The following is a 15,612-nucleotide window of genomic DNA, read 5'->3' on the forward strand; positions in this document are numbered from 1 at the left end:
ATCCTTAATGTTAACAGAAATGTGAAGAATGATTACAAGTTTTGTATCTTCCTTAGTTTTCACATGCTAATTAGAGAAGAAATCTGTAACTTTATTTTCCTGAGGCTCTCTCCAAAGCTTAATCTGCCCTGAACGTTGCCAGATAATCACCTGCTTCTGGTTTAGCACTATTGCATCTTTGCAAGTAATATTGGGAGTGGAAAAAAAAATTATCAATAGCTAGTATTGTATAATATTAAGGTTAGGGTGTTTAATATGTTATCAAGTTGGAAATCCTCTTCCACTCTGTGGGGAAAAAGGTAAGATAACCAGATACTGGTAGTTAATTGGAAATCAGACTACAGTCATGTCCAATAATAATCTCTTCTGATTTCATAATTCCTTAAGAATTATGTGTAGTACAGTGCATTGCATTGTCTACCTTTTTATTTGCTTCATTTGTTTGCCTTCACTGGTATCTACTTGTTTGTTTAACTACTAACTGCTGAAACAAGATGAATGCAGAGCTTTCTGTATTGCTGGTACAGATTAGTTGAATAGTCTTTTACAGGTGCTAGCAGGATTTTTTACCATGTATCAGTTGTTGCCTGATAAATAATGTAAATGCAAAAGAGATAACCAGAAGGTGTCAGGTACTCTGTTACCTGTTGAGCACATTTTCCCTAAATAAAAGCACATAATCTTCTTGCAACCAAGCAAACTTCAGAAATCGGCAAAGACGGTAAAATCAGGTTGAGAACAGCCACTTTCTTGATATTGTAACCCTTGCCCATTTTCTATGCTTTCTCATACCCATTTTTTATAACAGTACTCAGTTTGGAAACTGTTTATATCTTCTAAGCTTATCATGTTGTAAAGAGAACCTCAGTGTGCTGGAAACTGATGGGTTTGGTCTTTAAAGTCCATTTAATGAATTATGATCACTGTAATGATCCGTGATAACTGTAGTCTCGTCATTTTATGCACTGTATAACTAGCCATCAAAGATGGCTTTCTCCTGCTTTGGTATCTCATTGCCCAAGCAGTTCAACATTATAGAAATACGAGCTTTCCTTCGGTATGGACGTGCAGGTTTATTTTGAATGGGTAGGGGGTTCTTTAGCTGGTTTTCAGTCAGCTTGTGTATCAGAGAGAAAATGTTTGTAATAACAAGAAAAAAAACTGCATCTGTTTGCTAGCAGATGTAGTACAATGAATTATTTTATTTGCTGAAGGTTTCTCTGGCCTAAAATTGGTCTTCTGAAATACCTTACATCTTTTGTATGTTTTGATATGCGAACATAATTGTTTATTTTGACTAATTACAAGGAAGTTTTAGTTCATGTGTCTGTGCTTAATAGTTGTAGCCAGAGCTAGTTTCTTAGGCTTACTGAAGTATTCCTAGTCATTGCTAAATGCAGGGCACAAGGATTAATTTTGAACTACTTTTTATAATGCTGTCTTGATCCCCTAACCTTCTGACTGCTTTATTTTAGATTTTATAAAGATGATAAAATTTCGCACATCAAAATCTGAGAAATACGTGTTTGTTCTTCTGTTAGGAATTACAAGATACTCAAATCATATGACCAGTGAGGGAGAGAACCAGTAATTATTAAATAATGTTCAGAATACTTGCACATGTTTGTATGTATTACTACAGTGAAGTTTCAAAAGATTAATGTAGACCCACCTTTGTAGTGAAAATGATACCCTTCCTTTCATCTAACCACCTTTGGTCTTCTGACCATAACTAATGCTTAATTAAACCTTAAGTTTGCTTAGAAAAGGACTACTTAACACCACTCTGTTACAATAATCTGATACTGTGATAAAGGCAAGAACAAGCACCAGCAGCCGTATTTTTGTTTTCCTGTTCAAGTCCAATCCTAACTTCGTGTTTACTTCTAACTTCTGTAGCACCACTCTTTTTTATCTTCCTGTTGACTACTGCAACAAGACAAGAAAAATATAACTGTGGAGAAGAATCAGTGTGATGTGAAGCACAAGGTAGCAGTGATTCTGAATTGGGTTTTGCAGTATGGCCATAAAGAAGAAGGAAGCCAGTCATATCTGATGGTTAAAAAGAAAATAAAATGGTATCATACTACCTTGCATAGTCACTTCACATGAAGTCCCTGGTTGCCATACCACATAACTGCTGATCATAGTGTTCTTGAACTCTTTCCACTCTGAGGTGCATCTATTTATTTACTCTCGCCTGCCTAATTCTCCTTTACACAATCTGTCCATTTTTCCCCTCCAGTAAAATGCATTTCAGAAACACTATTTAGATCAGTCCTTTTCTTGACTGGATCATAATTTAAAGTATGTTACAAAGCAGACTTTTCAGCACTATCATCAAATTCACTGATTATCATATTATGGTATTAAAACATTGTTCCACTGACAATGCATGTTTATGGAATTAACTTGTAATGAGAAAGTAATACCAGAAGAGTGTTGTCTATTCATTCCAAAAGGCTGAATCTCGTTCTTGGTTGATAAAATGTATTTGTTGTTGTTTAATGAACAACAGTTTTGTTTTCCAGATTCTAACCTAACCCATTTAAAATGGCAATTCTTTTGTTTTTGGAGGGAATCAAAGTACTCTGTAACTTGTTCCAGTGACCTGGCTTGAATCAAGTTTGGATAAATGCTGGTGTTCTGTGGTAAAATATGAAAAAAATATAGTCCAGGTATTTTCAGTCTGTGAAATAAAAGGGCTCCGCATTGGAACAATTAAGTTCAGCCTATCTATCAGTCATTCAGTGTCTGTGTTGGCTAGATTGTATTTTTCTTTGGTTCATTATGTGTTTGTTTACCTAATTCAAGTTGCAATGAAATGAAACTTGGCAACTGTGTTCCTAGGTCTGTTAGGACAGGCTAAGAACCCTATTGCCAAATTGCAGGGGGAAGAAAACATCGTATTGAATGAATTCAAACATATTAATTAAAACTGTACACAGTCCTGGTAACTAGGTGAATGAGGTGTTTTCTGGACACTTGTCACTGTTCTGTGCACCTTCAGTCACAATTCCCAAGCATGACCAAAACTTTTGTCAGTCCAGCTGGGTACAAGCCTCCCGAGCTACAACTGCAGCTGGTGTCAGTTAACGCCTTAGTGATGCTAGTGTGTTGCTTGCCAAATGGGTCAAACAGTGACTGGGTGGGGGCACTGCATTCTGTCATTGCATTTTATTGCTGTATTTGGAAAGACTTAGAAATAAATGCAAGCAAATTTTTACTAGACAATTTTTTGCTTTTATAACTGCAATTTTCAAATACTACATAATTGCATATCATTCAAATTGTAATGGCAAGTCATAAGTGCTCAGTGCTTGTAAACCATGTCTTGTGCTGACATTAAGAGTTTACCACCTATCTTGGGCAGCATTTTCAAGCAAATTGCCTCCCATACTGTGGGAGGAGGGGAGGAGATGAATTAAATGCATCTCATTTTTGAGTATTTCTGTAAACAAGATGTAAAGTGCATTACAGTGATTTCTTCTAGTTAGCTTTTGAGACATGATTCTGTGTTTGATTATATTAAGTAGTAGTATTGTCTTGTGTGCTTTTTCTAATCCTAAAATCAGCAGTCTATAGTAAACATTATTTAATGTACCTTTTGTACATAGAAACATGCTGTAAGCAAGTGTTTTAAAATGCAAGATGAAAAATATGTGGAGCCCAAGCTTTATCTTTCATCTGGAAGAAACTTAGAGGGAAACCACCTCTTTCAGCTGTACATAAAGAAGAAAGAAAATGTGTTTCTCTTCTGTCAGAAGGAATTAGAGAAAAGTACCTTTCAATCATTAATTCTTTTTATAATGTTTCACACTGTTGGAAATGTGTTTACTTTTGTTTATCTGAAACAATTTCACGATTTTACTTTCTAGGTTTGCCAAATGGGAGATGCATATATATGTATTTAAATTATCCTTTAATAGGAGTTTTTAGTAAGCAAAAATGAAGGGCTGAGCCACAAAAGGAAGACTGTATCCATGTTTTTCCTCAGTCTCCTTGCAAGTGCTGTGAAAACAGGGTGTGGATAATGTCCTAGTGATTTTATTAAATGCTATCTTATTTAAAGTTTAACACAGTGTTCTAATGATATGCAAATGAAGAAGCATGTGTAGCATTTCTGAACATGTTCAGTGTTAAAGTTTCATTGTCAAGGTGCTATCCTTTGAACCGTACATAAAACCTACTCTAAAATGAGAGCTGTGAGAACAGAAAGCAGACATGGCAGAAGTACAAGATTAAAACTTTCCAGTTTACTTCACTGGAAGAAGAATAAAGCCTATACTGGCCAAGTTTTGAAAATCTCGATTCTATTTCTAAGGAAAGACACATTAAAGTTTTTCCCTGAACAGTTTTCTGTGTTTTCAAAATCCTAACACTTATTCAAAAGCACAGTTAAAAAGAGATGAGAAGACTACATGTAAACCATTTACATGTGCAGATCCCAGGTTGCATGCGCACACTTGAAAGATGCTTATCTTGAAAATATGACATAGAAGGCTTCATTTTCAAAACTGATGTTCAAAAACATGCAAACCAATGTGGATATAGCCATGTTTCCCTAATGTTCTTTTTTTAAGGTTACTGTAAGCATATGTGCAAGCTGTAAATACTCAGATGGCGCTTGTAGGGAAACTGGGTGCAAGTGTGTATGGTTATACAGTCTGTGTATGAGTCATCTTTGAATAGGTATTTCAGATCTTCCATTTCAAATTTAGTTTTTCAAATTCAGGGAGGATAGGAGAGAGACAAGACTGGCTTAGCTAGAGGACTCAGTGTAAAACAAAAAAACTCCAAAAAAAATGAAAACAAAAACAAAAAGACCCTACACATATTATTGAGTGAGTTTGATTTTAAAGTGGTTTCTGATGTTTTACTTATTGTTGTGAGCCACTAAGTTCTAAAATAATCAAGTTGAAAAACCCAGGAGCACCAGAGGAGTTAAAAGACCTACTGCTCATTAAGTACCTGGGAGAAGACAGTAAGCTAATAATAGCTCTAACTTTGTTAGCCAAAGTTTTCATGTGGCATATTGAAGCTTTATTTTTCTGAGCTGGTAAGACTGTTACAGTTGTTTTATTCCCAACTCAGGAAGAGTAATTAAAGTACATGTTAAACTCCCACTGATTTCACGATTCACATATATATATGACTTAGCTACCTTAGTGTTTTGTTTTGTGTCCCATTAGGGTGATATCTGAGTACACTCCAGGTAAATCGCTAGAGATTTTGCAACTGCTGTGAGATTCTGTAGATTCTTTGCCTTTCCACTGCATTGAGGAAGTTTGCTGTAAAAGAAGTACTTATACACAAACACTTACTAAAATGGTGGTGTGATACAAGGTAGCCTCCCCACCCTCACCTCCATAATACTGTTTTGCTGACTCATGACCTTACTGGGAAGTAGAATGCCTCAGGAAAGCAGTAAACTTTCTGGTCCCCACCAGTAAGAGCATATATTGGAATTTAACTTGTATTTTCTATTCTTTTTGTTAACTTTGAGAAAAGCCAAGGAGATTTTTCCTTATTTCTAATATTATACAACTGCTATATTGTTACAGATATTTTTATGATATGGTTTTTTGCTACCATTTAGTTTTTTTTGTGAAAACAAAGCGACAATCAAAAAGCTGATCCAACAAATGTAAATTCCAAAATAAAAGCCCTTTATTTCATACTACTCTGACACTGATATGCAATATTGCGAAAAGTCAATGATTGACAGATATGCATCATACTAATCTGAAGGCTGGCACTGCTGCAGAAAATGCTGTAGAAAAAAAACCAAATCTTTGTGGCTTCCCACAAAGCTACTGACTCTGAAGAGGGAAGGCCCACTCAGTCCTGAGGAGGATTGCTGACATCTTGTCCCCTTGGCAAAGCTATGGCAGAGAACGTGTTGTTGACTCCTGGGCTCCCATAAATCTACTTGGTAGATAGTTGTGCATTCAGGCACCACCAGTTGTCATTAGGACACTTAGTTTCAGGGAAGATGAAACTGAAACACTTTTGTCTGTTATACAGTCAAATTTTTCCTCTGTCCTTAGATGCTAAGAAGAGATTTTTGGCAGGCGATCCAGAGTAAGGACGTTCTTGCATCTCAGCATGTCAAGATGCTTTATCACCAGGCAAGGAAAACAGTACTTTTTTTTTTCTTCAAATTTGATCATAATTTGTTCATACCTCATTTGGTAATTTGCTTGGATTTCTTGAAATAAGGCCTTCGAATTAAAATACATGAGACCTTTTGAAGAGGCTACATGCCCTTCTATTGCATCCTGTGTTGCTGACAAAGTCAAATTCTGTCACAGATTCTTGATTTCTCCAGGATGATCTTTTCTTGGATGAGATGCATAAGGCATCTTTCTTATCCCTGAGATTCTTGCTGAATTTCCTTTTTAGGTGATGGAGGTTTCACATCACAATAGCTAAAATCATGTCCATAAACTAAGTCCTTCTGTGAGTTTTCATCTAAGTATGACTCATGAACTCTGACAGTACTCCACATGTTGTTTTTCTCCAGAGATTTATGTAAGAGTTCTCTCATTCTCCTGTTTTCTTTGGACGTGGATTCCCAAATGACTTCAAGTTCATCTTCCACTTTCCTAGGAAAAAAAAAAAAAAACAGAAATGCTAATTTTAAAAACACTTTTCAGCAGTATGTAATTACAGTATGTTCCTAAGCAAATTAGACAATACATGTATTCAAATGTTTGTAAAGTTCTGATTGAAATAGTAATAATTCCTATTATGTTTTAAAAATCGCAGTAAATGCTATGTCAGAGAGGATATGATGAGAAAAGAGAAAAGATTTGGACCCATGTAATAAGTTGGATTGAGTCCGCACGAAAGAACAGTGCACACAAGATCTAAATACTGTGAATGCCACGGCCCCCTGAATCTGGATCTGTCGTGACTGCAGTTCTGCTCCCTGTCACAGGTAGGTCTCTCTAATGCGTGTCCCTCATTCTCCCTTGTGCCACATGCTAGGAGTTGGACATCCATCCACTGAAAGGCTAAAAAAGTGTGGTCAAACTGAATGTAGGTCTTTGCTGTGCTCAGCTAATGCCTCTGTGGAGGGCTGTGGCCAAACTGAGAAGTGTACATTTCAGGGTGGCAGGGAAGATGGTGGACAGTCCTGAATGCATTTTAACTCATTTCATGCGCTGATTTCTCTTTGACTGCCTAAACATAAATGAATTCATTGTTTGTATTTCTCTCAAGAAACATGTTTCTCAAACATGGCAGTTAACACTGTTTAATGAGGCAGTGTACTCCAGCCACACACTTTTTAGTAAGTTATATTTCATCAAGGTTAAACTTGGGTTTCCTCTAACTCATTTCTAGTATATATCAAAATAATCAGAAAATTAAGATAATCTGAAGTGGAAAGCAAAGTCATTGTATGCAAAGTGAGCACATACAAAGATCTTAATGCTATTGATTTCTCTGATAGTCACTTCAAGACATGTCCTGAAGCACTTGTTAGAGCTAGCCCTTTTTACAAATTCCTGAATTTTTAAAAATTCCTCCTGAATTACAAATTCCTCCTGAACACCACATTTTAAAAATGGGACACAAATCAATGCAAAAAAAAATGTTTTGAGATTAAGTATTATCAGAGTACATTTGTGGCAAAAGGTGGCTACTAGGATATATATAACCAGCACTTTTTGGTTGGTTGTGACCCATTACCCTCCTATTGAGAAAGAAGTGGTGTGAAAAGCAACCCTGACCCAGAAAACTAACATTAGCTCATTTTGTGTTTAACCTTATGATTGGATATGCAGATGGAAGACAGGAAAATACTCATCTTTCTTACTTAGCCTTAAGATCATTCTTGTATATACTGGTTGGAATAAACTTTTGGTGGTGGAGGAGATCATTAAATATTAACCTTTAAGAATGGAATTAGAGCAAAACAAGACAGGTGAAAGCAGTACAGGTGATAGAAGTACCCCAAGACTCTGCCCAAGAACCTGAAGCCACATTAATCAGTCTGACCTTTTCCATTCTGCTAAGTCTCAAAAAAAGCAGTTGTGAAGATACCTTGCATTTCTGAAACACCAAAACGGTAGATGAAAAGACTTTGTTCCCACAAATATGTCTCCTTGAGACAGTGATACAAATGACTAGTACTACCAGTTACTCAGTATATGCTTCAAAATGCTTTACAAAGACCATTAGCATTATCCTAAGGTTACATTTTGGGGGGGTGTAAGGCACAGGGAGTAAAATGATATGACTGAATTCCCCTAACAAGCCATCCTGAGTTTCACCTATTGGGTCACTCTGGCCTTTTGTATTGTGATGTTGGAACACGTACACTGTTTTGTTTTCAAATTATCTTTCTGTCTTGATATAGAAAAGCTTCTGTTCTTTGCTGCCACTTCTCTCCAATTAGAGTCTGCATGCAGTGTGCCCAGTACTCATGTTCTACTATGAATGTGCAAGTGCTTAATCTGGTTTACCCTTATGGTAGTGCAAAACACTATCTAGGTTTATTTCATCTGCTAATTTCTAAGAGCAAGACTTGTTTTTTTAATTTGTTGCCTTGTTAATGCTTGTATGAGCCTGGGACAAAGAAAATTTGAATTGAGAAGATGAAACCAGAGATCCCTGAATTCTGAATTTTAGTTTAATGCTGTCAGCAAGCCTGACAAATGGGATAGATATCAAACAGTTATTACACTTGTTTTCATGCTACAAATTGTTCAGTTCAGTAACAATTTCTGTCAATTTTAGAAAAAAGGTTTGGTTAAGGAGAATAACTTTAGAATATCTGTGTGGTTGAAAATGACTTCAGTAGCAAGGAAACCTGCCTGTGGAGGGAGTGAGCTCTTCTTTAAAGATCAATTTTGAAATAGGCCTGAGAGATGTAGAATCTGGAACTGCCTGCTGACTTCATTTTGGAATGAGCAGTCAGAACATGTTGTCAAGTAAGCATACTGCAGATGCACTTAATGTTGCACACAATATATTACAGTCACACATAGTCTTTCACCATGGCAGAATATATAGCTTTAAGTTCAGCTTTCTCAGGTGAGCATCTAAGTAGTAGCAGTTATGACCCCAGTAGTTACAACCCTGAGACGAGGGTCTCTGATGTAAGTTTTTGTTTTAAAATTCTGTCCCTATCAAAATCTAAAAATACATTCTACTTGTTTGGGAAGCTTTTTCTTTAGTCTGGCTAGGCACAACCCCCTTGCTGTCTTAGGAACTTGGATTACATAGCAGCTTGCTTGCTTTAGCTGCTGACGTATTGAACTTTTTTATTCTTTCCTCTCTTAACAAAATTTTCTTATTTCTACTTCACTGGGCAGTGTTTCTCACTACCCCTCTATTATGTTGTTTTTTATCTCACCAGAAATTCCTTCAAGCTTTGTAAGGCATTAATATCCTTGACTAATGCTACTGTGGCATTGTCTATACAGATCTCAACCCAACAAGTAACCCCTGCTATTCCATTGTGCCAATAATAGTTGGCTCAGCCCTGTAAACACAGCTCTTAATCACTTGGTGTCTAAAACTAGATGTACATTCAGCAGTAAATGTGTCCTGTTTTCAGATGTCTTTAGCAAAGAGCATATACTTATGTTTGCTTCTCATAAATGTAGGCTGTTGTTACTTAAATTAGCAGAAGATGGAAAATTCCATTCAACCCCTAATCAAGTAAAAACATAAAGTTTTTCAATCCCTAATCAATCCCCTCTCATTGAGAGTGATCAACATGACATTACTGAACTGATTTTTCAGGATGAGGAAGTTAACAGGAGGAGAAGGTCTGAAGCAGATTCTTCACAAAAGTCAGTGCTTTCCTCCTTCATTGAAACATTAATTCAGCCTTAGTCTCTCAAACGCTCATTTGGGCTCCTGGCCTGATGAATTCCACTATCCTCTAAAAATAACCTTATCACAAAGAGCAAAAATTTCCATTACAGTTGCACATATATCCTTATAGTAAGACATCTCCTCTCCTCTGTCTGTGCATGCAGAGTTTTTTCTACTGCTGTTCCTCTTCTAAGGACAGTCTGAGGCAGTTTCATTACTAAGGCTTTCAAACTTGTATTTAACATGCAAAGTACAGCAGCTGTAACTTATCACCAAGTACTGTACCTCTGCAGAGGACTTAAATGATAAAATACACTATGACCTAGAAAACTCATAAAGATAAGTGTTCTGTGAAATAAATAAGACAGGGCAATTACAGATCTGATTTTCTACCCTGGAACCAGAACAACTTTGTTTATATCTGAAACATGCAATGTGTTTCATTTAAGGAAGGGTATGTGAAAATGATGATTCATGAGATCACTCTGTAAACAATAAAAACATTATGATTATTAGCTCTCTGTAAAGCAGAAAATTATATCACTTTCTCATAAGCTTATTTGAGGGAAAGGTTGCTGTGAATTTCTACGATTCTCAAAAGAAGGCTGTAGTGGAGAGGGTTCAAGAGAGCAGCTCTAGAAAGGTGGAATTTGCAGATCTTTTCTTTACAAGATTTAAAAGTTTTCCAAGAGAACAAAATTATTTCTTTTGGAAAATCAAGTGAAAAACTTCTGTTCCCTTGGATGCAATAGGTAAGTAGTGCAACCTTTGACTTTTGTCCTTAGGTGGCAGATGATGAGGAAGGAGAGAAAGTAAGTCACCTTTTTTCTTTATATTTTATGAAACCCACGTTACTTTAGATGTAAGACTTGTTAAAAACAGAATGATGAGAGAAGAAATAAAAACAAGGAAGCACATGCAGGTGTCCAAAATAAATTCTACTTTGGAAAGACCACACTGTGATCTGAGTTAACTACCTGTGGGCATGTTGGCACTGTGTAATATAATGTGGTCAGAGGACTATGACCCACTGTCAGTTAGGTTTTCTCTACCTAATATAGACATACAGGCATATCGGTGCACCACAGAGCCTGATCTGGTAAGTCCTATTCAGATTAATAAGACAGGGCTATATTATCTTAGACCCAGTGTCTTCCTGACAGAACTGTGCTATTTCCAGACCAGCAGTGGTATCCTTACTCTGTGCTACACTACACCACCTGGTTAAACCAGCCCATGGTGGGGTCTGGAGAGCTCCACTGCACTCTGTTAGCATAAATACATTTGCTTTGTAACTCATTTCTGAGATACTGTCTTAAGTGAAACTGAAACATTTAACAAAACTTTAATTTACTAATTCTCCCAAAAATACAGGCTTGATTTTCTACTGCCTTGCACCTCATGCAGTTATGAGAACAAACTATTACTCAAATGTTTCCGCAGGTTTAACAAATACACAGTGGAAAAAAAAATAAAGTGCAATATTGTGCTAAGCATGAATGTGACTAGATTTGTGAAGGTGTTTCTGGTGATCACCTAGTAACTGCTAAGTTGAGGGACGGACTGAAGAAACAAGCTATGAAAAGGAAGAGGATAAATATTTGATGTCAGGAGGCCAGCGAGCCTGGTAATATGCTAGGAACTCCCATTGCAACTGAGTTCCTCCATGACATGATGAGAGCCCCTGGGAAAAATGATGGACGTTATGTGCTGGAATTTAGGTTAAAAAAAAAGCAAACTAGAACTTTAGAACTACTAAAGACAATTTGCAAGAATACTTACCACTAACAAACATATACACACACAACTTTTATGATAAGAAAGAATTTCAGGGTAGTAGTAAGTAGGAGCTAGTATGATTTCCTAACTCTGCTATTACAAAACTAAAAGCAAAGGCAACTATATAAAAGAAGTTTGCTCTCTTGACCTAAATACTATGCTTTCGACTAGACTGATTGTGGTCAGTGCCTTTAAAACAGCTTAACTTGTTTTATAGTCTTTTTCAAATCTTTTTCAAGTCTTTTTAAATTATAACATTGATAAAATTAAGAAAATCAGCTATCTAAACAGTCAACGTACATTCAGTGAAATGTTTAATTAAACTGGCTTTCCTGCTTATATAGTCTAATATAGTATTTTATAGTATATTTATAAATATTATATAAAACTAGTATTTATTACATCCACTTACCTTAACTTACCAATGTTCAGACAGTTATTTTAAATTGAAACATTATCAGCCAGACATTTTTTGGACTATAAATTTACTCCTTCAACAGAGTTAGTGGAAATAAATCTGTATCTGTTTGCTATTGTCCTGACACTAGTGACTTTAGTTACCAAGCTACAGACTAGTGACATCTAACCTACAAGTAATTTTTCCTTACTTCTTCCTATGACAATGGGAGGAGGGAAAGAAGAGAGAAAAAATAAACCTTATAAAACCAGAAATAGATGGAGCTGACTAAAATAGATTTTTTAATTTCTGTCAAATAAACATAACAGCATACATATGTATTTAGACTACCAATAAATATATTACTGGGAAACGGATTTGTATTACCACAATATTTGAGATAAGTAAAGGAACATGAGGGAACTAGTTTATATGAACAGTATGGGCTATATTAAATTAAAACAAGCAATACCGTAAGATTTATAAAAAAGATATCCTAATTTATATAGCTGTAAAATTCAGCTGTCTCTTCTGTGACATTTCTGTTTGTTCAATCTAGACTTTAATATAGTTATCAAAGGAAAATGGAGGATGATGAGATGAACTAAAATAAGACTGGAGAGATTTAATATAAAAATTCTTTCTTTCTTTCTTTCTGGATTGTGTTCATTATATTGCTTTCTAATAAATGTTGTCAAGGCTTCATTGCCACCAGAAAAAGACAGTCAGTAATTACACTTTCTATAAGGTAGGAGACTGTACCAATGTAAGATGTATCTGTATGATGTTCATCTTGTAATTGTTTCCATGAGCTGCTTTTCTTCATTATTATACTGTTAGATAAAAGAACTATTGCACTGTAGACTCAGGTGCAGATGCTGTTCTTAAAAGTCTGCTGAATTTATAATCTTCTGTGCTTATTAAAGAAAAATAAGTCAATCCAGACTAAGAAGAAAAAAGTGATTTAGTGAAACTGGTCTGTGGAAAGTGCAATTAATTATTTTATATCATCTCACTTACCTATCTTCAGGCTATTAGGGTAAAATCTGATCCATACTGTGGCACTTTGAACTATGCTCTATCCTACATTGCATAAAACCTCTTTACTTACTTAGCTGGTCTTTTTATTTAAAAAATAAACAACAACATGAGCAAAAAGGTATGCAATGCACTTAAATAGTTAAAAATCCTACGTAATTATTTCCAGAGGAATCTGGAATAGTCAAAAAATACCATTTTCTCACCCAAATTTTAGAGATTAATTAATGTTCATTATACATTTCCTAGCTATTCACACCTGTTTAATGGCACTGTATGAGGTAAATAAAAGAGAAACTGTTCTGATATGATAGTGCATATGATACTAAGTCCTGTTTTTCTATTGTTTTAAAATCTATTATCTCACAATGGCAGAGATGACTTGTAAAATGACTGCTTAATTAGCTCTTTCCAGCTGCAAGGAGTTTTTCTGTATGCTGATAAGGGGAATGTGCTATGAAGTCTTCAACCACAAGAGGGAAAAATGTCTTTAAAGGATGCTTTATGTTAAAAGGAGATTTGAACACTGACAGTCATAATCTTGTAAAAATCTTTTAAATTATTATTTTTTTTAATTCTGCATGTAGCCAATTTATGTCATTTCTTAACAGAACACTAAGGTACCCTCAAAAGGAAACCCATCATATGTGTACTCATTAGATTCCTTTAATTTCCTACTAGTCTGAAAACTGTTTGGGGGTAGGGGGAGAGCTGGACTCTTAATCCTTCTACAAAAGGCTGAAATAATTAACGTATCTTGATGATCTGTAGACCCTGAGATCATCAGAGACTAGGCTAAGGTTGGTATTTTTTGAATGTGTATTGATTCTTTCCTGATACTAAAAAACCCCTAAAACCAGTCTTAAGACTAGTAGTAGTCACCCAGAATAAATGCCTCCTTTGAAAGATCTTTTTTCTGGAGGTGGGAAGGATGGATTTAAGAGGAGGATTTCAGTGTTTTCAGTATAGTTAAAACATGAGTGAGAAAAGATAACTGGAACATACCAAATGGGGCTCTGATGAAAAGTAAGAGCTTGCAGCTGTGTGCAGTTGCCTTCCCCCACCCCTTTCATCTATCAAATCTACTTGGATTGTTTCTGCCTGTGCTTGACTTACCTTTTCTGCTGCAGCACTTCATCAAGGGTTTCCTGTTTGTCTTGCAGCAGATGCTGGAGGTGCCTCATTTCTTGCTGATACTGAGCAGTTTTCCCGGCAAACTCTCTCTTCTGCTCAGTCATTTTGAAACTGATATCTCCAAGCTTTCCAGCTGCTTTCTTTTTATATACCTGTAAGAGTTGAAGATCATAGGAAAAATATGATTATGGCAAAAATAAGGACAATTGCCACCAACAAACAGCTAAAGATGCTCATTTGCAGTTAAATCTTCACATCAGTGATTCCTTGCTTAAATATATCAGGTAGGTTGCATTTAATACAGTCTTTTTTAACCTGTTAATTTGAAGGTATTATGCTTGTACTTCATTCTGTATAGATAAGGTGTACAGTGAATACCATACAGTATGTTTGTCTTGTGAATGAAAAGAATTAGCTGCAAAAAATGCTTTTATTTTCCAAGATGCAGAGCTACGCTTTACAGCACATGTTGCTTACCACTTGTCCAACCATCATATTTATCAACATATACTATGAAAAAGTAGTTATCATTTGTGTTCCATTAATTCTGTAATTTTAGTACTAAGAGGAGACTGGTTTCATATTTTAAAGTATTTTGCCGCTTCATGTAGTTGTTCCTCCAGTGATGTGCAAGTGATTTGTGCTTATTGGTATGATAACCAAATGCACTGGTCTCATCTTAAAAATGGGAAAAAATGCTTTTTGTACAAAGTAACTTGCTCTCCAAACTAAATTTTTAATTAAATCACATAAGAACGTGAGTAGCTGAAAAATATGGCTTGTTAGCATATTACACATTTCTACATGCTTCTCTTCAGAAAAAAACCAGACAATATCCAGTATCAGCTTTTTTCTCTCATGATTATAAACAATGTTTAAACTGTTCTCATATCTGTAGAATATTATGTTTGATGTAGGCGATAGACGGATCTTGAAGCATTAACTTGTAGGCTTCTAATTCTTTCCAATTCTAATCAATTGTATCACTTAGCTTTTAGGCTCCCAGAGAAGTCTTCAAAACCCAGAGTTAGATACTTATATACTTGTAATGCTGCGGGTAAAGGTAAGCATGTTCGTCCAGAGCAGAAAGTCACTTACAGCTAGCTGTAATTATTTCAGAGAACTAGAGGACTTCCTCTTTCCTTTGCTCTATAAAATGTTGCAGGAAAAAAAAATTAGGCAACCCTTCAGGTATGCTTTGTGTTAAAATCCACAAAGACTGTACACAGAAATATCTTCATGCCATCAGTGCAAAAAATGATATTGACAAAATGTAAGACTGAAATATAAATGCATACTGTGTGCTAGTCTGCCCTCTGACAGCATTTTCTTTGCTGTCTCATACACACTATAGCCCTGTCCTAAATCCCACTGGTAATAGTGAAGATTAGTAAAATCATGTAATTTATATGGCTGAATAGCATTGTATG

The 15,612-nt window shown here is 35.7% G+C and overlaps 1 protein-coding gene and 1 long non-coding RNA gene across 9 annotated transcripts in view; one reads left to right on the forward strand and one right to left on the reverse strand.

Moving 5' to 3' along the window:
- Positions 1 to 5,648: 5,648 nt before the first annotated feature.
- Positions 5,649 to 15,612, reverse strand: part of CEP89 (centrosomal protein 89) — a 37,685-nt gene continuing 27,721 nt past the window's right edge. For all 3 annotated transcript variants that reach the window (XM_064519658.1, XM_064519659.1, XM_064519660.1), the window contains 2 exons: positions 14,165 to 14,334; positions 5,649 to 6,608 (listed from right to left, as the gene is read on the reverse strand). In XM_064519658.1, the coding sequence (XP_064375728.1) occupies positions 6,371 to 6,608; positions 14,165 to 14,334 (408 nt within the window). In that variant the 3' untranslated portion in view covers positions 5,649 to 6,370. The remainder of the gene's footprint in view (positions 6,609 to 14,164; positions 14,335 to 15,612) is intronic.
- Positions 6,775 to 15,612, forward strand: part of LOC135329780 (uncharacterized) — a 28,568-nt gene continuing 19,730 nt past the window's right edge. For 2 of the 6 annotated variants that reach the window (XR_010391449.1, XR_010391448.1), the window contains exons 1-3: positions 10,421 to 10,586; positions 14,212 to 14,466; positions 15,174 to 15,245. This is a non-coding gene — a long non-coding RNA (uncharacterized LOC135329780). Of the gene's footprint in view, positions 6,944 to 10,420; positions 10,587 to 14,211; positions 14,467 to 15,173; positions 15,246 to 15,612 lie in introns of those variants that run through there. The other 4 variants (XR_010391450.1, XR_010391447.1, XR_010391452.1 and 1 more) reach the window with 4 other exon arrangements.

The sequence above is a fragment of the Dromaius novaehollandiae genome, chromosome 13 (genome assembly GCF_036370855.1).
Source record: "Dromaius novaehollandiae isolate bDroNov1 chromosome 13, bDroNov1.hap1, whole genome shotgun sequence".
In the NCBI taxonomy this organism is placed as follows: Eukaryota; Metazoa; Chordata; class Aves; order Casuariiformes; family Dromaiidae; genus Dromaius; species Dromaius novaehollandiae.